Raw genomic sequence first — 23857 nt, 5'->3', positions numbered from 1 at the left:
CCTTTGAAGGTCATCTAGTCCAACTCTCTTCCAATGAGCAGGAAAATCTTCAACTAGATCAGGTTGCTCAGAGCCCCGTCCAACATCACACACTGCAACCAATGAGTAATGCCTTTGGCGACCAAGCTTGAAATTTCAAAGCAGCAAGATCAAGTTTGTTCGGTAAGACCTGTTTTCTACTAAACTTTGTTGACTTGCATACATCATTTATAATGCATGTCTTAACGTGAAATATTTTATTACTGTATGTACTAAACCTTTACACTTCTTCTCCACTGAAGAACAAAAATATTTCTGATTCTTTCTAACGATTATACTATAGTATTTCCATTCTTACTGACAGCTTTACAAGTGCCATCTCATAATTAAGGCAGGACTGATTTCATAAAATATGCACCATTTACAAGTATCTAGTCATCCAGACTTCCTTTGTAGTCAACAGGACACACCTCGAGAAGTAAAATGATCTCAGGTATTTCAAGGACATACATCACAACTCTTTCACTTCACACACAGGACGTCTGGATCAGAAACAGGATCACTCTTCAAAGCTATGGTCCAAACCAACAAAGTTTCTAGCCTAAAAAACCAATGTAGTTTATATACAACTGATACAGAAAACCAGTTTTTACTGCTCAATGTTTGGTAAGCCAGATTAGGGCAACTTTGCTACCCTGCTTTTGTTTTATGCGCAGGACAGCAGTGAATGTGACACCAAACTTTCAAAATAGCTTTCTGAGGTAACCCTGGAAATGACAAACCTGTGTATCTGTCTCCTATAACAGGCAAGCTACTAGAAACTGGAATAAATAATAGACTGCACCAAACAACGCTGACTTCCAATACAGTAAACCCTGATGTATTCTATACCCCTCAGTGCAGAATACAAGAATATGAGAAATTTGACTGGATCTCCAAAAACCTCGCCCAAGTTTTCCTTGACTACCCCTAGATTCCAATTCTTCTGCTATTAAAGCCTTACGCTTGCCAGAAAACAGCTTTTCCAGCATGTGACCCGTGGATCAGGAACCACAAATGCTTGAGTATTACTCACAAAAAGAACACTTCAAGTAGTCTGCATCTAGATTTCCTAGGAAAAAAACCAAACCACTCAAACATTACAATTTGGTTGCTGAATGGACTGAGGCTTTTGCAAGTACGCACTGAACAATACACTTCTTGCACATCAGAATACAGTAAAGGGACACGTGCTTTTCATATGACATAAATGAAATCACAATTCTACAGGCTGCTCAATACTCTCTGAAGTACAGTACTGTGGCTTACCCTCCTGAAAAAGCTGGATACTCTATCCCACCATACTTGTCCCTTCTGGAGAGGAGATTTGATTTTTTCATTACTTTTATTCTTCTCATCTTTCACTTCAGGAAGAATTAATGCTTCAGGGTTTCAAAACGCTAATTTAAAAAACCCTTAATTTCTTTCTCATTCACATAAATCAAACTGATATGCTTCTTGAAGATACCAAACACAATGCTTTCCATTTTGTTTCTTTTTTAAAAAAGCCATGTAAAAAAGGAACACTGGCAGCAATATCTACTCAAGCCTAGACCCCAGACAAATGTATCTCTCTTGCCATAGCACCATTCCTATCTGAAAAACAATCAAGAGTAGTCTGTACTATTGCACCATCTAGGTTTGCTTGCCACTGGCTGGAAGACCAGCCTTGCAAAAAAGTCAAGTCCTCTGAATTCTTCAAGTTGACTGCAAAACACCACAAGTTGTTCAAAGTTCACTACCTGGCAAAAGAGCTGGAGTTTACAGAAAAACCTACAACTAACAAGACACACATACGCAGGAGGCAATGACTAACCACTCCGCCAATGAAGCATGGCTTGGTGTTACACATTTCAAGCATGAAGACCTGTTGGGAAGGGTGTTTGACTCCCAGCCCACGGCCGAGCTGCTCTTCTGGCATTAGCCATAAGCTGGGTCTGTGACCCAGCAAACACCAGCGCAGAGTCCAGGCGTTTTGCTAATGATACTCACAGGTCCCGCGTGGGGCTTTGTAAATGAAGTAAATGAACAAACCAGCTCATTACTTATGGACCATATTCAAACGAGGAAAGGGAACAATTCATTGAATGCCTTTGGAGACATTCTGGAGACCCAACAGAATGGATCACAGGTCCAAGTTCTTGTCAAGAGCCATACGATTCACTAACGAAACCTAGGATAGGCCAGGAAAGGGAAAACCAAAACCAGTATCTGGAACGGCAGTTCTGCACGGAATTTCTTGACTAACATGATCAAGGCTGACAGATTCCAGAGGCAACAGTTAAAGCTTGAGATGGAAAAATGCGGTTTCTCTTTGAGAGAAAGCAGTGCGGTGTGAAACTCAAACTGGCATGTGATCACATGAGAAATGTAAAAATTCATCTTGTAGCCAATGCATTACACACCGAATGCTAGCACACATGGAGAACACCCTGGCTGTCACAGCAGCTGCTATTTGACACAAACAGCCCATTATATCCACACCAGTATCACATATCAGGTACTGGATGCCTCCAGTAGTCAGAGAAGCAGCTCCCTTAAGCGAAGGTACAAAGGGCAAGGAGACAGAAAAACCAAGGAAAAGCAGCAACAGTTCCACAACTCCTGCTGCAACTGTTGCTCTTCATAATCAACAGTCAAGATTTCAAACCTCAGTAGTTTAAATTTTTGTTATGAGGGTTGTCCAGACCAAAGAAGGTATCTGTGCTATTTTCGTTTAATCTTCCCCTCTATGGGAGGGTATAATTTCTGAATATGACAGGATGCTATCACAGTGAAAGATTCTAGCTAGGAGAACTCTAAAGATCCTTGAGGTGCACTGGGAGAAGAAAAGAAAGTTCTGACAGAAACTGACTCCCCTGTGCACAAACTAGAAAGGGAAACACAAAACGATCACAAGGACACAACTGAATATTTAAAGTGAATATACAAAAAAGGTTTCTCTTATTCTTTCATTTACTGTCCAGCTTTCATTATTCTGAGTCAGGTGCCAAATCAATCTCTGCTATACTCAGCTTCTGAAAGAAAGTCATCTACTAATATAAAAAGGGTGAAGAACTCAGAAGTTGTTTGGAAGACAAAAGTACCTATGGTAAAATGCAATCAGATGCTTAACAGAATAATTTGTATTTGCAAACACATTATTAAAGTAATCAGAAAACTTTGTTCAAGGAAGGAATTATCTCAACATTGCATGGGAATATCTTGAGCACTCTGTCATCTTCCTGTGGACATGCAAGCAGGTACCATCCAGGCCTGCTTCCTGTTACTAACACAGACGTTACTGAAGCGATACCAGTAACTCCCATTTCTCTACTGAGAACACCCCCAGTGGGAAGTAATTCAGGGATCTCTTCTGTGGCAAATACATTCTGAGAATTACAAGGAAGAGACACACTGTGAACAAGACCTCTTAACGAAATTTCAGACAAAGCTTGACGAAGTACTAGACACACGAGAGGGAACAAGAGTGGGAAGTAAACGTTTACAACTTGGGACTTGCTTCCAACACCCTGGTAGCAGGGCCAATTTGATTTATGGCAGGCTTTGCACTGGATTAGCGAAGACAGGCATGGCTACCTAGCGCGAGAAAAAGAGACAGACACTGAAAAGAATTAAAACACAAAAACCATTTCAAAAGCTAAAAAAGGCCAAAACGTTCCTCTCTGAACATATCTACAAGAGTTACGTAGCTTTTTTCATGATCTGCAGTAAAGGGTCTGCTCTTCTTTCTAAATGCTGGGCAAGCTGCTCACTGCTAGAGTCCAAAACAAACTAATTTCCTTATAAATTCTTCAAGCAGTGAATAGAGATTTTCAGCTGTCTTGACGGCTACGTTCCAGCGTCCATCTATCCTCATACAGTATTTACAACTAACCTATCCCTAGTTCTGACAACCCAGGCTGGAAAAGGCAAATGGGTCTAAATAACCTTTTTCAGCAGTCAGTTTTAACCACTTCCTATTCTCTGCGTCTCTTGCCACTACCATTCCCTCCCTCATGCCATGTTTTAAAAATTTGGGCACATGCAACTTATGATTTTCATTTCACTATCAAAAAAACCCCATCCACTGGTCCCGTTCAGCATGTGCTGTCTCTACTGCTTAGCCTTCAAGTAAAGAGACCACAGAAATTTTTTTCCCCTGAGAGCAGGAGTGGCAGCTTTATAACCGAATCTTAAGTCCAGAAGACTCAATGCAAAGTCTAAATCCTAACAACCCTAATAGGAGCTTGTAAACCCAGATGAGCCCATACTACACCCAGGGCATAAAGGTCATGCACATTAAACCCTGAGCTGTCTACTTTCAGCCTAAATAAACTGCGGCCATAATCTGATGCTTAAGCCTTCCTTGTATAACCCTTACTGCACTATCTTCCTGTCTACCTTTAATTATTTACCTGGCAAGTCTTCTTAGCAAAAAAATTACTAACGCATAAATATTACATGACATAACTGTGGAAGTACCTTACATGTTTCGCTGACTCAGAATAACTGTTTACAGCCTCTTAAATAGCTTAAGTTTTCTGGACAGTAAGATGTCTAACAGAGCATAACAAAGGAGCATATGCACAGTAGCCTCTACCTACAAAATGAGGACATATTTCTGGTTGAAGCACCAGCCAAACCCTCCCAGCTAAAATGCCTATGGCTTAATTGAGATATGTGCAAAAGGCGCACCACTACTTCATTTTTATGAATTGCATTACTCAAGGCTGTATCTAACTGCTACCTACCACCTCTGGCTGTTCCAGACCTGCCCCGCTAACACACGTAGGCACACAGCAAACAGAGCCCTGCAGGACTAAAGCAAGCATTTCTCAAATGGATTAATCCTTTCTCAGCCCTCACCTGACCAGGTCTCCATGAAGTTGCAAGAAGAGATTTTTCCTCCCTTCTCCATCGCATATCTCGGACGCCGGGGTCTCCGCCGTACAGAGGACCAAGCGCAAGTCCGAGGAAGCGGCAGCTGCAGGATCTCTTCCATAGACATACACGCAGCCCCGGCCGGCGTCCTCTTTCAGCCAGTCCCTCTCACGGGAACCAAACCGGCTCCTGTTCAAACAGCTCCTGCTCCCGTTGCGCTTCACGTTTCTCTGCAGGGCAGACCCAAACCGCGGGTCAGCGGCCGCCTCCGACTGCCACCCCCCCGCCCCTTCCCCGCAAGGCCGCAGCCGGCCGCTCCCACCCGGGATCGCAGGCCGCCCCTCTACACAGGCCGCGGCCGGGCCCGGGGGGCATGGGGCGGCCGGGCCCGGCGAGCCCCGCAGCTCCGCTGGGCTGGGCGCTCCCTCGGGACCGGGCCGCGATGGGCCGGCGGGAGCCGCCGGGCGATGGGCCGGACAAAGCAGACCGCCAGGCTCCGGCTCGGAACGACCCCCGGCCGCGCCCCGCCGTCCCGCCTCGTCGGTCCCGCAGCTACTACTCGCCGCCGAGCTGCCGCCGGGCCGAGCGGTCCCCGGCCGGCCCCGCAGGCCCCGGTCCCCTCCTCACCTTCAGCACCCGGATGCCGCCGCGGGGTCCGGCCCGGCCCCCCCGCGCACGGCCCGGCGCCGCCGCCTCATCAGGCTCCTGAGGCTCCGGCGTCTCCCGGGGCCCCGGCCCCGGCCCGGCCTCCCCCATCGCCGGCCGGACGGCGAGACCCCCGGGCAGCGGCGGCGGCGGCCCCGCCTCCGCACAGGCCCCGCCCCGGAAGCGCGAAGGCTTCCGCCGCCCGAGGGCCCGCCCGGCTCCGGTGCCGCGGGCCGGGGCTGTGCGGTGAGGGCCGCGCTCTCGGCGGCTGGGGAAAGAAGCAAAAGCTCAACCCGCTCCTCTAAAACCATCACACCGTTTCCTTCACTCACCTCCGCAGCGGCTGTCACCGCCAGCAGTGTCCGAGCACCCCCTTTCTCCCGGCGCTGGGCAGCTCCAGCACGTTATCGCGGGCGGCCGCAACTTAGGGTCTGCTAATAGCGATCATCACGGTGCAGTTTACCAGAATTAGAGCGTTAATCCAAGATATCTACTACAGGATCAAGCACATTAAAACAACAAGAGTCTCCCGCCTTCCCTATAATCCCCAATGGTTCCAAACCTTAACGCACTTCAGCCCGTCATCATCACGTCTTGCTACTCTCATTCCTGGCCTTATTTCAGAGTTAAGTCCAGACATGCTTTACAAATTCTCACCATTGGTATTATTACTGCACCAAAACACTTTCAGCTCTATCACATGTTTCCCTTAAACATTTCCCGCCTTCCTCCGGGTCTGTTGGAGCATTTTGCTGCACAGATTGCGGATCTGCTGCGGGCACACGTGCCATGCGCAGCCCTCCCCACGCTCCAGCCCCACACACAGGAGAAACCCCGAGGAAAAGCTTCCACGGGTCTGTCCCACTCCAGAGCCAGGGCCTAAGATGACCAACCCTCGCTGCCACACAAACTGGCAGTTTCCAACGCCATCTCTGAACTCTCCAGTATTTGGAGGGCTCTCCTATTTAAAAAAAACCTAAGGAACAACAGACAACCCATCTTATCAGCTAGGCTGAAAGTGCTCCCCAGCACTTTGTATGAATTTATGTCATTAACACAAGGCAGTCATAGGAAAGGCCACCTAGTTCTTAACGCTTCCAGACTATACACACAAGATGAGAAGACATAAAAAAAAACAAACTGAGTTTCCATTGGGTTTTCCCTACAGAACAGCAGATAACAATGCATTTCTAGCTACAGCTTTGTAGTTCTGCAACTACTTTGCCTCAGGAGAATTTCCATAAAGGAAAGACACGTGGCAATACTGAGGAGATTGTGCTTTGCAGAGAGAAGTGCAATTATGTGTCAGGAAACACATGAAAAGTTATCTAATAAAATGTTACTCTGACTAGAAAACACAAGGAAGAACCTTACAAGCAGGAGGCACATGTGCTGCTTTATTGGACAATGAGATGACAACAATCCTGGCCTCAGAGGCACATGGAATATGAAAGGGGGCTTTTTAATCAGCAAGGGAATCATAACCAACTCCCAGGGCAGGCTGCAAACACCAGGGAAAATAATTCCTAGTGTTCAGATCTCATCACACCTTTCCAGCACCTGGACAAGTATTGCTGCGAGTAGCTGACAACTTCTCTTTCAGGGCTACGTTTCACTTGAACTGTTTAAATATTTGGTAATTGTCTGCTCATTTTACTCTCCAAAATTTCCTGGAAAGGTTTTCAAATTCTACCCTTATTGATTATTTCACATCATCTGACCTTGTCATGGCCAGACATGAAGAATCAGTAAGACCTATCCCACTATACTTGCAAAAAGCAACAAGGCACCATTTTAAATCATTGAATATTGACTCATTTTATTAGTCACTTCATAATTTGTTTCAACCAAAAGACAATACACACAGCAGAAGTCTAATGCATCCCATGTAAATGTTTACATCCGTTATGCTCCTCACTCACCTAAGACTCAGCATTTATTTAAATTTTTCACATCTCAAAAATAGGTCTGCAGAAGTTTGAATGCCACCAGGCTCCCTGCTCAAATGGCGTGTTTTTACTTTAAATTTCGTTGGGTTTGTTGGGGTTTTGTTTTGGGTTTAGGGTTTTTTTTTTTTTGTTTGGGGTGGTTGGTTTTTTTTACTGTACTGTCAAAGAGGTGGGATGGGGCTCTATGTAAAATGTTACATCAGGAAAGAAAAAGGAATATAAAGGAACAGAGTGAAAGTTCAGAGGGAAGCAGTCCAGTAGCTCCTTCCCACACAGCCCCCAAGTAGAAAATGAACACATAGAAAGCGCACCAGCAGATCTAAAAAAAAGCCATCTTTGCTGCTCCATCTTGCAGCTAGTACCAGCCTCAGGGAAGGCACTAAATGGCCTTTCCCAGCTGTTTCAGCATCTTCTGAGTTATATATCAAAGGTAGGTGGCAGTCCCCAGGCGGCAGTCCCCTCACTGCTATTGCTTCAAAAGGTTGTTCAAGGCCTTATTTTGTCCCATCAAAACGTGGACAAAGTCGTATCTTAGGATCTTCCCATGTCTTCTTCCCCCTTCAGGCCCATTACGGCCACTATTCTTTCTGTCATTTTTTTGACTCTAAATACATTCACTTGAAAAAAACCAGACATCCAATCTCTCTCCGCTCCAAAGTCTCCAACGCAAATATTACTAAGATCTTGCTCCCTTATATTCCCCTTACACTGAAGCAAAGAAAAAGTTGACCAGACCTGTAAAGACTGTTGCATTCAACTGGTGGAAGTAAGACTCACCCTATCCTCAGAATGCCTCAGAGGTGGACATGAGAGTACTCTCCAGTGAGAAAACAAAGCAGCAGCACAGAGCTCAAGAGATGTACTTAGGGGTCAAGGAGCAAGCAATGGCATCCAGCGTTGCAGATATGGGAATGTGTGAAACCTGGCCTTCCTTCTGGCTCAACGTTGGTACCCCATCCCTTAGCAAGGAGAAGGGAAAAGAGCTCCATGGACAACAGGAATGTTCGGCTGCTACGAAGGAGTACTTCATAGCCAAATGATGGCTTCAAGCAAAACACATTTCAGGTATATGCACCGCCTCCTTCAGCTCGACTCAGCAACACATGACAAAGCACCTGTTTCCCAAAACACAAATACTCTGTGCTAGGGCGGCTGAAGGACCCAAGAACACAGTAGGAAATCACCCTACAAGCTTACCAGAGATCAACAACAAAACCCAGCTGCTCTAGGGGACAGAAAACAAGTGCAACAAGAGGGACAAGATAAACTGTTCACAATTATGCTGCCACAAACCGGACAGGTGACAGACCCTTTACTTCTTTCTCCACATCTAGACTCCTGCACCAGTGCTCTTTCTCAGCAAAACTAAATGGAGATCGAGGTGTGCCAGCTTTCAGTACAAGCGACCATGTACAATTCTGTGAAGAGAATGGGAGAGTTTATGGGGCGTTCAGGAACTAAGGCAAAGACTTTCCATTAGCTTCGTATCTGGGACACCCTCAGACTGCACTGGAGTCTGGATCTAACATGCTCAGACTTCAGCACTAAGAAGTTTGAGCCCGTGGGGTGGTGAGCAGTCACATCTGCAGTGAGAGCAACAAAGGTAAACGCTCAGCACCTACAAAGAGACTTTGATTTGGCCATTTTCTGCATGACTGCCTGCTTCACGATGCTTCTAGCTGAAGCACAGTATCTATCTCACCACCGATACCCAAGGCATGACCCTGCCACAACCCAGAATGACCTTTAAGGAAATCATACATCGTTCTAGATTTTATAACCCCATGCCGATGCCAATTCCAGTAGAATAATAAAGCTCTTTGCTAATCCAAAGGCCCAAACCTGTTTAATCAATAAGGCAGAAAAAACGCCCTTCAAGAGAAGCTAAACTTACGCCACTACACAGACCAGCACTTAAGCCAGTGACAGTCAGTCTTACGTTACGTTACTTAATGCAGTTAAAACCAAAGCAGACTGAACAACCTTCAGTGGCCTCCTGCTCTCGATTCAAGGGTCTTCCATTTTCCCTAAGTACACTGTGCACCACTCTTGCAGTGTTTTTGGCAAGGGCTGGAGCCTAGTGTTAGCACTTTTGCAGATGCAAAAAGCTGTGTCTGAGCTTGCCATCAGAGCACCGAACAATCACTGTCTGGAAAGCCCTGTAACAGAAATAAAGCAGACGTGCCATCTGTTTCTTTTGAGAAAGCACTGGGTTGGAAGCTGAAGTACCTTCAGCTTACCAGCACACTCATGGATGAAGATCTAAGATATATCCTCCCCTCTGCCTTCCTGAAAAGTACTGAACATCTGTGCTTTATGTCTTACACATCGCTTCCATGAGAATTCATGGAACTCTACTACCTCAACAACAGTCCACTCCAGGAAGCGTAACTGAACACAGCTTTCTGTAAGCTTAGAAGAGTACTGGACCTCACATCTTTGCATCTAAATACTCAAACAGCTGGCTTCCATTAAAAAAACCAGTTTAGTTACTTAGTTCAGTCTGAAACTGAACTAGATTTCTCTGAAGGGGAGCAAGGAGCAAACTACAAGGACCAATTAAGTAACAAAATGGGAAAAGGTCTCTTTAAACCGCATGGTCTTTATTTCAGTGCCAATATTACAGATACAACACAAATATCCCAGTCAGAAGTAACTCAAATGGAATCCTGGGGGTCTACAACAGGCTCTGGAAATTAAATTGGGGAGAAGGTCTGGAATAACTGGGAAGAGCAACTTTGCAGCATAGTCTCTGATGAGTCTCCCAGCAGGAACAGAGCCCTCAAAGACTGATCTACAAAATTGAATATGTCTTTTCTACCCATAAACCACAACTAATGGGTTAAAAGGCTTTGAAACCATCTGTGGTAGAAAGCCAGCTCTCCTTGGATCTCTACATCTCTCATACATCACCACACTTTCTGGGGAAGGTACAGAAGACTGCCTGTGAATCTGCATGGCTGTAAGCTATTGATGGAAAGAAAGAAAATTCAAGTGTAAGGTCTTCATTTCCAAGTACAGCACCAAAGCAATTTTATCAGCTCCCACCGGCACCTCTTTTCCTGCACTGTCCCCGGTTCGCAGATGAACTCCCAAGGCCCAACTTGCTCTTGGTATGTATCGCATAACTAAGAGGTGGGTGTATACAATAATGCACTGAATAGGCTCATAAGAAGCCTCCAGCCCCTTCAGACATAGGGGATACAAGAAGAAAGAAGCAGGGCAGCCTGACATTCTCCAGGTCCCCAGTCTGAGCCCCATATGAAAGTGCCTGAAGGAATCCAGCTAGTAATGAATGACAACACACCTTGCCCACCCCAAGGAAAAAAAGACAGCAGAAAGAAGGGGCAGCTGTTCACTTGCTGCAGAGAGAAGAAAAGTTTCCCTGCTAGAAATTCCAGACTTCTCTTCCAACCAGGCTGTGTTTCTTTGCTGGGGGGGAGGGGGAGGAAGGGAGGGGAGAAGGGAATGTTGCTTCTGGCTGTGAATGCATGTGTGAGGGAGTGCACAGTAGCCTCCACAAGCCGCCAGCCTCATCAGCGGAGGAGAGGAGATTAGTCTTAACAGATATGCTTCAAAGTCAGCAATCACTTCAGGAAAATTCCTCCTCATCAGCAGGTCTCATCTGTTCCCCATGCCCATGGTGCAGTTTGGGGGATTGCCAAGGATCACAACCTTCTTCCCAGAGTTCTTTTGATTGGGTGGGGTGAGATTAAGAATGGTGCCAGAGCCTCACTGCCAAGACTGAGGGGGGAAGTTGTTGACTTCTGCTAGATCCTGCATTGCTGAGCCCTTGTGATTATATGTCAACTTGATCCGCATACGTAGTTGTTGCTAGAAGAGAGAAGGGGAAAAAAAAAGAAAACACAAACACAAAACAAATTCAGGTCTTCATTAAAAGGTCAGCGAATCCCCCCCCACATCCCAGCTCCCCTCCCTTACCCCATGAATACAAAACATGGACCTTTCCTCACCACAAGAGCTTGCTGGAAGGATGTGCAGGGCAAGCTATGATACTGCAGATAAATGCTTAATCTCGTAGGATGGTGATTGATCACTGTAGTTCTCAGATCAGGTACAAGCTCTCAGAAAAGCTAAAGCACAGCTTCTACCCACATCTCTCTCTGTGCTGGCCCTGCTCTCACAAGCATTGCAGTCCTTAAATACAAAAATAACTGCCTTAAAATCCCAGTTAACAATGGAAGAAAGCAGGAGGCAGATCTGGATTCTGCTACTCTGCACTTAGGCTCGCAGGGAGAGGTGTCATTTCCCATGCCAGCTGTTCACTCAAAGCAGCGATCTTGAAACTTCAAGTACTGCCTAGCTCAGTAGCACTGTGAAGGAAATGACCTAAGAACGACTAGAAAAAGAGTCTTTAAGAACATTTCCTCCTGCTGTGAGTAAACGATGAAATAGCTCAGAAGTTGTTTTACACTCTGTCATTTGGCTGTCATCCAGATACTAGGTGGCCCTTAATAATAGCTAGAGCATAGCATGCTCCAGCCAGGTTCCCTATTCTCCTCACTCTCAAAAACACTTGTTTCCCAAGAACCTTAAGAGGAAAAGCAAGAAGTTATCTATTTCTGGCTCTTTTCCCCATACCTACAGGGAAATATGCAAAAGGGATAGCAGATGGAGGAAAGGAAGACAACGACTGCTCCAACCAGCCTCAGGATAAAGAAGCTATGCTTTATCACTAATAAATCAATATAATCAGTGTCAGTTTTTGTTATATTTGGTGTTGTTTTGGAAAACTGGCCATCAGTTTCAATCCAGCATAATGACAGTCCATGTCCAGGTGAACACACTTTTTTATGACACTGACAAGACAAACAGCTACCTCCTAAATAGCAAGGCTGTTCCAAGGCCGCCTCCCTCAGAGTATTCCAGGTAGCTACACTATCTCATGGACAGGGCTCTTGCAAAGCTGTACTTTCAGGCAGTAGCAATCTAAAGGACAGTAAGAGATGCACAAATGCCTGAGGTGGAAGAGTTAGGAAACAGTGGGCAAGAGAAGAGGGTAGTAAAATACTATTTTGCACCCCTGTATTCTTAAGTGTTCATAGGAGTTCTGATGTTCCAACAAGAAAGCATCCCACTATCTAGGTGTTTTTCAACTCTCGGGGCCCATCCGAGATGGATATATTGCAACTTCTGGCACCTTACTGGAAAACTCCTAAACACTTCCAAGTTCAGAAAATGACTTTCAAGGTGGTCTTTGAAAGGTGCTCCACAGCAACACAGAGAAGTTCATATCAGACGTATACAAGACAAAGTGAATAATTAATTTAGTGCCTTAATATAGGCAGAGTGGAGCACACTACGCTGTGATATGGGGAGATGCACGGAAACCACAAAAACTATGCACCAGAAAACAGCAATTTCAGTGAAATTGTGGGCTGAGATTTGAGAATTTTTTTTAATTTGTACATCAGTCTTCACATTTAACTTCTAGAGCAGTACCTAAGTGTCAACCTATGAAAAAATTAAGATGTTTAAAGTTCTTAAAGATGTTTAAGATCTTAAGGGTGTCCCACAGAGGAAGAAATACATGACTCAATTTTATTTTTCTTTCTGATGCCACCTGAATTACTTGCGAGGCCTCTTAAGGAGGACACATGGGCCACACCCCTCCCTCCCCTCTAGTCTCTTGTGTCCCAATATTGAAGCCTGTCTCTGAAGGCTGTAAAACAAATAGAATTATGATTAAATCACACCTAAAGATTCTTTCCATCAACTGTTTAAAACTACACTCATCACATTAAAAACAAATGACACCACTTGACAAAACAGACAATGGATCAAGCTATTTTTTGTGTAACAAACTTCTCAAGTAACATCACCGCAGTAATAAGAATGAATGTTAAATAGATTTATATGGCAAGATGCTTGCCTTTCAGACATCGCTTTTACAACACGTACAAACATCAGGTTGAGCTCCTCCAGAAAGGCCATCTAAAAACTTGTTTAACAACCATTCTGATGCAAAAGACATTCATGAATTCAAGAAGGTTGCAAACCTGTGAATATGCTTTAGCACTATAACCAAATAGAAGGCCAAACCTTTGCCCAAGGTCTCCTATCTTTTTCATAACTTTTTCCTAACCCTAACCAAAGTGACTGTCATTAAAAACACATCAGTAACACCATCACTCCCCGTCTCTTATCAGAGATGCATCCCTAATCGACTGCCACTAAATGCACAATTCCAAGACAGTATCTTTAATAACTGTTCTCAGAATCACTCACCTTTTGTGGATTCAGGACTTTAATGACCTGTGTGATGGTCCCCGAGTTAAATGCAGGGATGACACTGCTGCTGGGAGATAGGAGCTGCAGCTGGAATGTCTGAAGAAAGGGCAAACAGAATTAAAGTTAGAACATTACTAATTCCTAGAAGTGAAACTCCCAGAAGTGAATGCATTTTCCTAAACTTGAAGGACTTTCCAATCACACCCTGCTTAAATGGTCTGCTCTACTATAAACTAGGCAATACCTGTCTCCCGGATTTTGTGCTGCAGCTAAGTGCAAGGGGAGACAGTTTGCTGCTTAAAGGAGGGACCATCACTAATCACCGTGTGGGGACTCATTTAAATTTTTATAAGCAGCTAATAGCTTCAAAAGATTTTTTTCATGTATTCATAACTTCAAAGGGCACGGTATATTTCCTAGAATGTAAGAATAAAGGGAAAGATTAGTGTCTTTGGTTTTTCTTACCCAACATTTTTCTGCATACGGTTTAGCAGCTTTCCTAGAAAGTGGTGATTTTAAACAAGATTTTGTCCAAGCAGACGCAGTCCAATCTGATAGGAACCGGTGTTCTATTGCATTTATAACATTTACTTTCAGACTAGAAAGAGATGACCAGACTGAGCACTATGGAACTTATTAACCGCTCTCAGCCTTGTTTACCATGCTACAAGTTTCTGTCTACATGAAAGCACTGATGAGGAAGTATCTGCAGTTGGCCCTAAGCCTATCACTGTAGTTGCCCCAAGGGGCTGTACCTTTGGTACTGCAGCTTGGAAAACAAAATCTGTCATATCCAGCTCTGTGCTGTTGGAGGCCTGTATCGTAATTACAGTGACGCTAGGGTTGGTGTTTGACCTCTCAAAGGTGAAGTCGATCTTCAGCCCGTTCTTATTGTATGCAGTAATTGAAGGGATTCCTGTAGAAAACAAAAAAGCGGCAGACCATCATAGAACGTGTTTACTTTACTCCAGACATGAACTCTTCTGAAGATTGAACACACCCCCTCCTCCTGCTCCAGTGTCTGTGCCATACTCCATTCCCACATCCCCCCCTTTTTTTTTTTTTCACGACCACTTGTTTCCTCTTCTAGTTGGGTGCTGTGGCACCTTAGGCTAAGGATTTACATGTCCCTAACCTGCAGCAATATCATTGAAGAGAGGCTGTGATGAAAGTCCATCAAGCAGGAACGGAGGCTGTGCTATCTGGGGTGCAGGGGCAGATACTGGAGAACCTACAAGAAACGTTGGAGGATTATTACTTAGCTGTCATGAAATGAAGAGTAATTACTCCTCCAAAGATCAACTGCTGCGTATCATATTTCTTTACATGAAGCTCTACAAATCATCTGCGTTATCATCCTCCCCTTCTCTGTTTTCACTAACAAGGACTGGCTCCTCTTGAGCTAGCAGGCATTCAAATGGAATTAATTCCTCACATCTCCCAGTCCTCTCTGGAACGGCTCACAGCATTCCCAAGCTGGAGCATGAAAATGCTTGAGTCTCAACAGCTTGAGTCTCAACAGCTAATCAACATGTGACTTCATTCTGACTCCCACCTGTATGCTAATATGGATCTTGGTAAGAGTATGTGTGAAGACTAGGACTTGACAGGAAGTGAATTAACCAGCCCACATCCCACCCACCCCAGGACTGAGACCGTAGACTTTTAAGAGGTGCAGCCTGCTCACCTGTTAGGTTGAGGTCTCCCAGAAGATCAAGAAGCTCCCCACCAGCAGAAGCTGGCTTGCTTGTAGGTGCAGTGGGGATTACAGGTGTTATATCACTTCCCCCCAACAAGTCCAACAAATCATTTGCCTAATAAGAGAGTGGATGCAATAGTTACATATTCAACTTCCTGCTACTTACCCTTGCAAATGTAATGGATTCTACTTGCTCTCAGATTGAAGACCAATGGCTGGCCAGTCAGAGAGGTTCTTAGTTTGGCTACGGTCCCCTGCCCCACAAAAGATCTAATTTCCTTGCTCTTGGGACCACAGAGATAGAGAAGGATGGAGTTTGTGCACACCGAGACAGGTTGGGGGATAGATGGCTTTACCCCACCCTGTTCTTGCACTCCCCACAACGGCCTCTTTCACACACCTCTTCTTGACACTAGAGCCATGAGATTATAGAGATGATGCAGTCATCACCAGGCCAGAACTAGCAAAGAGGCAGAGAGGGGGAGGGAGACGGTCTCAGCTTACTGTTGTCAGTGGCTAGTAGTGTGGTCGGTCAGGCAGTGGAAACTTATCCTAGATCAGTTTCCATTACCTGGCTAGCAGGCTGCAATCCAGAGGGTGGAGGTTTGGTTTCCAGTACCGCTGGCTCTGTCTCGCCGTTGGTCTGTACAATCTCAGTAGGGCCATTTGTGGTGACTTTCTCCATTACTGGCATTCTCTCAAGCAGGGCTGGCCTGAAAGAAGCTGACATAGTTACACTGTGCCGTCTTCCTGGATCCCAATCCAATTACTCAGACATTCAGGAGATGATATACACAGGGCAACCTGCCTATTCCTTTTAGCTCCAATGCAGGGGAACTGTAAGATTGCATGACAGCTTGAGGTGGTCAGAAGCAATCCCTGGCGTTCTGTGCCAGCAGAAATACATTAGTTGACAGCTGAAAGCCAAACAAGCCTTCCTGCCTCATGTTTTCCCCTAGTGCTTGACAGTTTCCACTGAGGGGCTAAGATAAAAAAAATCCAAGACAAAGACTAAATGGCTGAGCAATGGCGGATTAACTGCAGACACGGGACACTTGACTGCTTTGTTCCATATGCAGTTGAGTCAGCTAATTTGACTTCTCTTTGCAGAAGGATTAACAGCAGGTAACAAAGTTGGAAAAGCAAATCACCGTGCTCTCATTTAGCCAAATTAAATTTTCAAAGAGATTAAGTTCAGCCCTTGAGAGTACCCTCCTGAAATGATACAGAGACTGAAGAAGAGGCACAGGATCCAGAATCCTGACATCAAACCAAAAAACTAGGAAAACCTGTATAGGGAGAACTAGTCCATAATACAACAAAGGCCATTACTCTTGCAGATCAAGCCACAAAGCACTGCACGAAATAGGAGTAAGCCACACCGTCTACACATCTTTTGGTCTGAAAAGGTTTTCAGTACCAATAAACCCAAGAATGGGTGACATTTTTGACCATGAACAAAGTCTTAATGAGCAGAAACTATTAAACCTTGATCTTTACACTGTAACGAATACCAGAATATACTGGGGGAAAATGCTCTCTTGTAAAATTGAATGAAGCTCACATATGTTTTTCTGAAGTGCAACACTTCCCAAAACTACGAATAGCACACACTGCCATCTGATTAAAAGCCAGATGATCACCAGACACTGTTGTCTGCAATGGTCAATTCAGAGATCAAAAGCCTCTCATGCTAGATTTTTCTCAACTCATTAATAAGGCTTCATGTGAAGCCACAGGCAGCTTACGTGCCCTAGCTCATTAACGTGACTTTTCCAAGAACAATTTGAATTGCTGCATAGATCCCACGGGAGGAGAGAAGAGGAAATCACAAGGATGTTGTGTCCTACCCATAGCGAATAGTATACCTATGGAAAAAAGCGACTGTGAAGAGCCTTTGAAACAAGGTTTGGATGCCCCTACAAATACAGAAATTATTTAGTCCAGTGGCGCCCATTTTCTCTCTGTCCTCTCCTCCAGACTCTAAAATGGAATCTTATGGAACGTTTTCAAGGGTGGATGAAGTTAATCCCCAGAAGATCTCCTCCAATCTTATGATCCTCACTGAGAAGAATCTGTGGTGCTTTTATGAATCAACAATTACCTATTGCACATAGCAGATTAATGGCTATTCTGCAAAGAACTACAGCTTCAGTTATTGCAATAAAGTAGGGTTTTAACTTTCTCTTAAGGAAACAATGACTTGAGCAAAGCAGTGATGAATGGGAACCTCTCAATGATAAGGTGCAAGGAGTTTAACATGGTCACAAATTGTAAAACAGGGATGCTGAGTGGTGTAGTGAAATAGTATGCCTTTGCATGCACAATTTGAGATTTTAAACAGATACACACAAGAAGTTGCAGTAAATTAAGATGTTCTGGAAAACTGAAGAGTATTAACAGTTGGAAGAATTACTTCAAGTTCAGAGCACAGCTTAGGAGGACACATCAATGGATCTCTGCATGTTTATTCCCAAGACATTTTAAAGTGAGTTTGAACCTAATGACTGTGGTAATATTAGCATGGTAAAAGCTACCTGCAAACCCTCAGCTAACAAATTTAAGACTCAACACCTAGAAGTTAGTCAAGTTCAAGCTCAAAGCAGGGGAAATGTTTTGGCAGAGAAAGTCCCTAATCACAGAACAATCTCCTAGGATATGTTAAGTTCTTAAAACACTCACTAACACTGTAGATGACGAACGAATTCTAGTTCCTCTGTAATCCTACCAAAATCACCAGACAAAGCTCTCAAAGCCAAACTGTGGTACACAGGACATCAGAGTAGATTATAACGATCCTTTTCAAACACCAAAACTCATCAGCACTTACCTCATGTGGTCATATTTCTTGAAAAGTGCATTATATTCCACTGCCCTCTGCTGTAGCTCCACATCAATGCTGCTGCCATAAATGGAAACTACCTTCTTGATGCGACTGGGGGGAAGGAGGAAACAAAAAACAAAAAACCATGGAATTAGCAGCAATAAACAAGGGATTAGCATTTGTCATCCAGAAGACACTATCTGGCATCTGCTCAGCAGGTGCCTTGTGTAAGTCATTTAAAACAGCAGTCACTGCTGTTTTCCTGGAGAAACTATGCAACATCCATTTTTGAACTGCCCCTTCACAAAACAGCATCAGCAGGTGATTAATAAACCACTACAAGGTATATATTAAGAAAGCTCAACTACCCAGACAGAGAAGCCATCAGTAGGAAACAAGCCTATTTTTCTCTCCACCAGCTGAAAAAGGGACTGCAAAGAACAGTCCATTGAAAGCAAGGACTTATCTTCCCCATAAAATGGTTTTCAAGCAACAGATTAAGTCCCTACACGGTAGAGGACATCCACAGAGAAAACAGTACAAATCAGTGGAAGTCTTCCATCCTGCAAGCAAAGGAGAACTGAAAAGCCAAGAAATAACAAGACGACTCTTGTAAAACCATAGAAGCAGAAGGTGTCTGAGAAATATTTCTACTGAAGACAACTGACGCCAGCATATTTGCAACAAAGCCCTGTGCAGTACATCAGTGAGAACTCACTTGACAGTGCAGGTGAACCTTGTGGAAAGCTTCATGATGGCAGTGAGAGCATAGCCTCGTGTAACAGATGCAGACATATTAGATATCAGGACGCTTTCTAAAATATCAAGAACTTCATCCTCTGTTACCTGAAAAGGTACAGAAAGGTTAGGCTGAGACAGAGAGAAGCTTTGCCGCAAGCTTTCCAGGACATACTGTAAAAACCTGCCTATTGTTTAATGGCCACGTCATCTCCCCTCCACGACTTTGTGAGCCTGTAGCATACGTTCAGAGTGCATGAGACAGATGCATCTAGGTGGAGACCTTATGATATTAGTTTTAAAATACAGTTCCTGTTCCACATATTGAAGAGCAGGTTTATAACCAAAATACACAGCTAAGACTCTAGCAGATACCCTGCAAGCTAGGTTAGCACCGAAACCACACTGCTCTGCCAATTGTAGCTGCACTCCTCTCAGTGAGTGTTTACACAGCCCATGCCTGTAGCGTGGGAAGGAGACTCCTGTCCAGGGTCTATCACCATCATGGACACCAAGTATCTGTAGCAAGCATCCCCCTCGCATAGCCAGCATCAGGCAGCTCCAGCCTCAGACAACTACAAAGTTGTTCTTTCCCAAGCTATACCTGTATTGGTTCCTCCTCTTCACACTGACCAGACACCAGAAGATCTCCATACTCTCCTATGCACCAAGAGGCCACTTGCACCAGGGGCTGCTGTTAGAAGAAGAAAAAGCAGACGCCTCAGATATAAGTGGGTGCCTGTATGACAAATTAAACCATCACCATTTCCCAGAGCAAGCTTAGCCCTCTTTTTAGCCAAGGAAGTTCTCCACAGCAGAAATAACAGGAATATTTGATTCAATCAAGAATTCCCTAAGAGAATTAGAGAAAATAAAAATAACATAAACTTATAGAAGACACACCTCCTCTGCAATCTGTCCCTTGGAGCTAGACAGCGTGATGTTGACTTACCTTGAGATGCTTAGTAAACATGCTTATTATAGTACAACAAGAAAACTGAAGCATTTGGTATTACCTGGGAGTAATCACCAAGGATGGCTTTGTAGAGTCTCTGCACAGTGTAGGCATGCATCTCCACACTATTAGTTATTAGCTGAATCAGATTGGGAACAGCATCATCACGAACATAACTTCCTGCCTGCGAGAACAATTGTGTATTCAAGAGACAAATAAAAGTTGTTAGATTTCACTATCTGACTTGTCAGGAACACCCAGCATCTACCGATATTCTTCACAAAGCCACCCGATGTACGCAGAAATAAAAGTCAACCTCCTCATCCCCAAGCACTTTATGGCTGATTTTGAGCAGGCTCAGATGGGTAGAAGTACAGGACAGCACATTTTCCCAATGAAGTCAACTATACCTAGAGAAATCCATACTACAGATATCCTGAATTTGTCAAGAGGACAGACACTTCTTAGCCTGTGCTACAGAAGGAACAAAAAGCAACAGAGAAAACTCTTCTGTTAAATGGAAGGCTTTAAGTTTAAAGACACCCTGGGGGCAGAATGCAGCTTATTCGATAGTTTGCTCAAAGCCCGACTATGCCAAACAAGTGCAGGACCCAGGAACTTGCCTGTGTATCACTCTTTGGTTAGAGGACAGGAACACAGAGCTCAGAGGGTAAAGCCCACTTTAAGGCCAGGAAAGCATGTGGGGCAATACGCTATCAGTCACACAGGTTTGGCACTGAAGGGAAGATATATACTGTTCCAAACCTGTTCTGTTTAGGCACTCCTCTGACACTGAGACCAGAGCACGCAAAAAGAAGGAAATTAAGTGAGCCCAATTAGGTCAACTAAGAATCCATCTAGCCAAAGATGGCTGGTGCCATCTTTGGTGTTAGCTCTCCTAAGTCTGCTAAACTGAAAAGGATGTTTATCTGTAACAGTCTGCAGTAGGTAGTCTTATGAATACAGCTTTATTAATGGTTTCTCTAGCAGCCAAGAGAAGGAAGTCATTTAATTGAGGGAAGTAATCTGAGAGCAATCCTCACAGTCAACCTTGTAATGGAAATCAACTCTCCATTCAAAGGAATCTACTTTTCTCTGTTTCAGGGTGGCAAAATAGCACATAAGCCAGACTCGCTTCCTGATTAACTTCTCAAATTTGAACACTCATACTGATAAAATAAATTTCTTCCCACTGCTTTGCCTCTGGGAGCACACTGCCTATCCAAGTTATCAAGATCTCTTCCCTCTTGTTTGCCAAAACATTACTCCAGTTCCACCTCATCTGTGATGTTTATAAAGAAATTCATGTAGGTAAAGAGTAATAATTAAACCCAAAGAAAAGGAGCTAGAAAGCTGTTGATACAGTTTCATAAAAAAAAGCTTTGATAAACTCAACTTGGAATAATGCCAAGAAATTGCTTTACTCCCTTTCCCTTTGCAAGTCACTTAAGGCTGTGTTCACTCTCCCCTGAAAGTACTGTATATTGGAATCACAGACAGCACAAGAGCTGTCCTAACTTAGAATATAATGTGACTACTGCAGGATTACTGCAGTAGAAAAAAAACAAAACCAAAACCAAACAAACAGGAAAAAAAACCAAACAAAAAACCTCTGCTACACACTGTATTCTTGTGTGTTTCTGAAATCACACATTTGAAATCAGTGAAATCACACATGAAATACATACATCATACATGAAATCAAACACCACTCAGTCATATTTACTGAGTTTACGTATTTCTGACTGGCTGCTTACGATTATTATGGTCACTAGGATATAAGTACACTTCCTCTGTGTATTGTAGAATTTTTATCTGCTAGTCCTTATAGCCATCTTCAACTTGATGATGAGTAAGGTACTACAGAACTAAAAAGTTTTTATGTAGTCACACACAAGAGAGGCAGTTTCACTTACCGTTGTTAAGACTCTCATAATTGTGTCTATGTGCCAGCGTTTGGAAGGAGCATACCTGACAAAATTAAGAAAATAAGTTAGAGCAATAACTGCTAGCCTCCACACCAGCAAGAAACCCATCATCACCAGAACCTCCCCATCCAGCTACTTCCTGGCCCACTGTTTCCTGCGGGGGAGACACCAACAAAACACGCAACCCCATCCCCCAAAACAAAACACCAGACATTTCACGTTCTTGGACTTTTTGTATTAATGCTGACATTGCAAAACTGAATATACGAGCCTGTATAACACAGCACAGCCATACCTTGCACATGCAGCACTTCAAAGTCAAGCTGCTGATTACAACGGCTCAACAGTAAAGAGATTATCTCACCTGTACAACTAACCAGAGAGAATCTGTGTGTGCGGAGGGGGAGCAGGGCCAGGATGTCAGCACAATACCTCTTCCAAAGCACAGCAGAAATCAATATACTAGAGTGGTTTAGTGATATGAGGACTATCCATATGGGACACACTAGTGTGTCCCAAGGCACAGGTGTTCCTCTTCCTCAGAGTGGGTTAAAATTGACACACCACACAGAGATCAGCAAATGGACAAGAGATGATCAACATATTCTCTCTTGGGGGGTATGCAACACACAAAATGCTCATAATTCCGAGGATGTACAAAAAATTAATAGCAAGTAAAATGGCCCCATACTTTTCAGCTGCAAGAAATATTCCAGATGCACAGTCTGCCTTGAATTCTGGTTCACAGGAATCTAGGAAATACAGCAACTCCTTCATCATTCCACGGACATTGTTCCCATTAACAAGAGCAAAACTCAGTTCCATCGCACGCCTAGGGCAAGAGACAGAAAACCAATAAAGTATCTTAAGCTAATGAACTAAAAAAAAACCCACCCAAGTCCAGTTACTCAAATGCACTTACCTCTTAATTAAGAGGAGAGCAACATTAATTAACCCCATGAGAACAGCCTTCCACATTAACTGTACCAGTATTTTCCTGTTTAACTTTTCAGTCACATTATAGCAGATATATCAATACTGCAGGTGCACAGAGGTACTCTGCAATCTTAACACCAGGCCTTTATCGCAACATATAACATTGCTTACCTTCAATCATATTACACAGCTCATTTCTGTCATGAAATTCCTAATCATGTAGCTTGATCATATTAAGCAGACAGACAAAAAGACTTGAATTAAATGGCAAAGCCATTGTGGATTATACTACAGGGACCAAAAGATGCACTGCAATGGTTAAAAGACAACGACAACAGACCACGCTTCAGATAACCCAAACCAGGTATCGTGTCTTTCCCTCAAATCCCAGCCCTTGAAACTTGCTACCTGGGGACTCCAACAGACAGTATATTGCTTCAATGAAGACAGTGCAGTGTCAGCAGCACGAGTGTCAGCACGGCAATATCATGCTCTGCCGATGGATCACTCAAAGGCTTCATCCTCCAACAGCACTCAGACATGAAGCTCTGTCATTTGTAGCATACCTATGTTTTCCTAGCAGGCACCAATAAAATGCTTTTGTTGCCTTCTATCCAAAACCTAGATGAGGCTTTTGCTATTCCACAACCTAGCTTCATGCTGGCTCTGGCATTGAACAGCAAGAGCAGCCTGACTTGCTCAGCATATAAGATACATATTTGTTTTGGGATAGATTGCAACTGTAAAAATAGATTACATGATACCCACCTATATAACAGTAAAAACTAAGTTTCCAAAGCGAGACAGATACAATTTCTTTCCTATCCTGTACATATTAGACTGAGCAGTGCTGTTAAAAAATACAGATCTGATTCAAGGATGGGCATAAATTTGAAGAATGCCTGTCAGAACAAGTATCTATGGTGTATCTAATCAGTTTGACAAGATGGAAAAGAAGAGGTTGAGCAATTTTGAAAGTACATTCATGATGTGACGAGAGCTCAATGAAATTTTGGCCTGCAGCAGACAGATTCCACAAGATGCAACAGG

At 43.9% G+C, this 23857-nt stretch overlaps 2 protein-coding genes and 1 non-coding gene across 6 annotated transcripts in view; all 3 read right to left on the bottom strand.

The window, feature by feature from the left end:
• PHLPP2 (PH domain and leucine rich repeat protein phosphatase 2) overlaps nucleotides 1-5676 on the bottom strand; it is a 32312-nt gene extending 26636 nt beyond the window's left edge. For 2 of the 3 annotated variants that reach the window (XM_054198279.1, XM_054198281.1), the window contains exons 1-2: nucleotides 5509-5676; nucleotides 4867-5111 (exon numbers count right to left, since the gene is read on the bottom strand). In XM_054198279.1, coding sequence (XP_054054254.1) covers nucleotides 4867-5111; nucleotides 5509-5637 — 374 coding nt within the window. In that variant the 5' untranslated portion in view covers nucleotides 5638-5676. Of the gene's footprint in view, nucleotides 1-4866; nucleotides 5112-5508 lie in introns of those variants that run through there. The other variant, XM_054198280.1, reaches the window with a different exon arrangement.
• A 1642-nt stretch (nucleotides 5677-7318) lies between these two features.
• The window catches only part of AP1G1 (adaptor related protein complex 1 subunit gamma 1), a 45508-nt gene continuing 28969 nt past the window's right edge, over nucleotides 7319-23857 (bottom strand). The window contains exons 12-23 of one of the 2 annotated variants that reach the window (XM_054199472.1): nucleotides 22563-22703; nucleotides 21860-21914; nucleotides 20005-20127; nucleotides 19593-19682; nucleotides 18969-19096; nucleotides 18257-18361; nucleotides 15998-16139; nucleotides 15415-15541; nucleotides 14863-14958; nucleotides 14483-14643; nucleotides 13725-13823; nucleotides 7319-11309 (exon numbers count right to left, since the gene is read on the bottom strand). In XM_054199472.1, the coding sequence (XP_054055447.1) occupies nucleotides 11208-11309; nucleotides 13725-13823; nucleotides 14483-14643; nucleotides 14863-14958; nucleotides 15415-15541; nucleotides 15998-16139; nucleotides 18257-18361; nucleotides 18969-19096; nucleotides 19593-19682; nucleotides 20005-20127; nucleotides 21860-21914; nucleotides 22563-22703 (1369 nt within the window). In that variant the 3' untranslated portion in view covers nucleotides 7319-11207. The remainder of the gene's footprint in view (nucleotides 11310-13724; nucleotides 13824-14482; nucleotides 14644-14862; nucleotides 14959-15414; nucleotides 15542-15997; nucleotides 16140-18256; nucleotides 18362-18968; nucleotides 19097-19592; nucleotides 19683-20004; nucleotides 20128-21859; nucleotides 21915-22562; nucleotides 22704-23857) is intronic. The other variant, XM_054199473.1, reaches the window with a different exon arrangement.
• LOC128909699 (small nucleolar RNA SNORD71) lies at nucleotides 23256-23342 on the bottom strand. Its single transcript, XR_008466474.1, has one exon. It is a non-coding gene; the product is annotated as a small nucleolar RNA SNORD71 (small nucleolar RNA).

This window comes from Rissa tridactyla, chromosome 4 (assembly GCF_028500815.1).
Source record: "Rissa tridactyla isolate bRisTri1 chromosome 4, bRisTri1.patW.cur.20221130, whole genome shotgun sequence".
In the NCBI taxonomy this organism is placed as follows: Eukaryota; Metazoa; Chordata; class Aves; order Charadriiformes; family Laridae; genus Rissa; species Rissa tridactyla.
The sequence above is the reverse complement of the archived record's forward strand: the minus strand, read 5'-3'. Positions and strand labels throughout refer to the sequence as shown.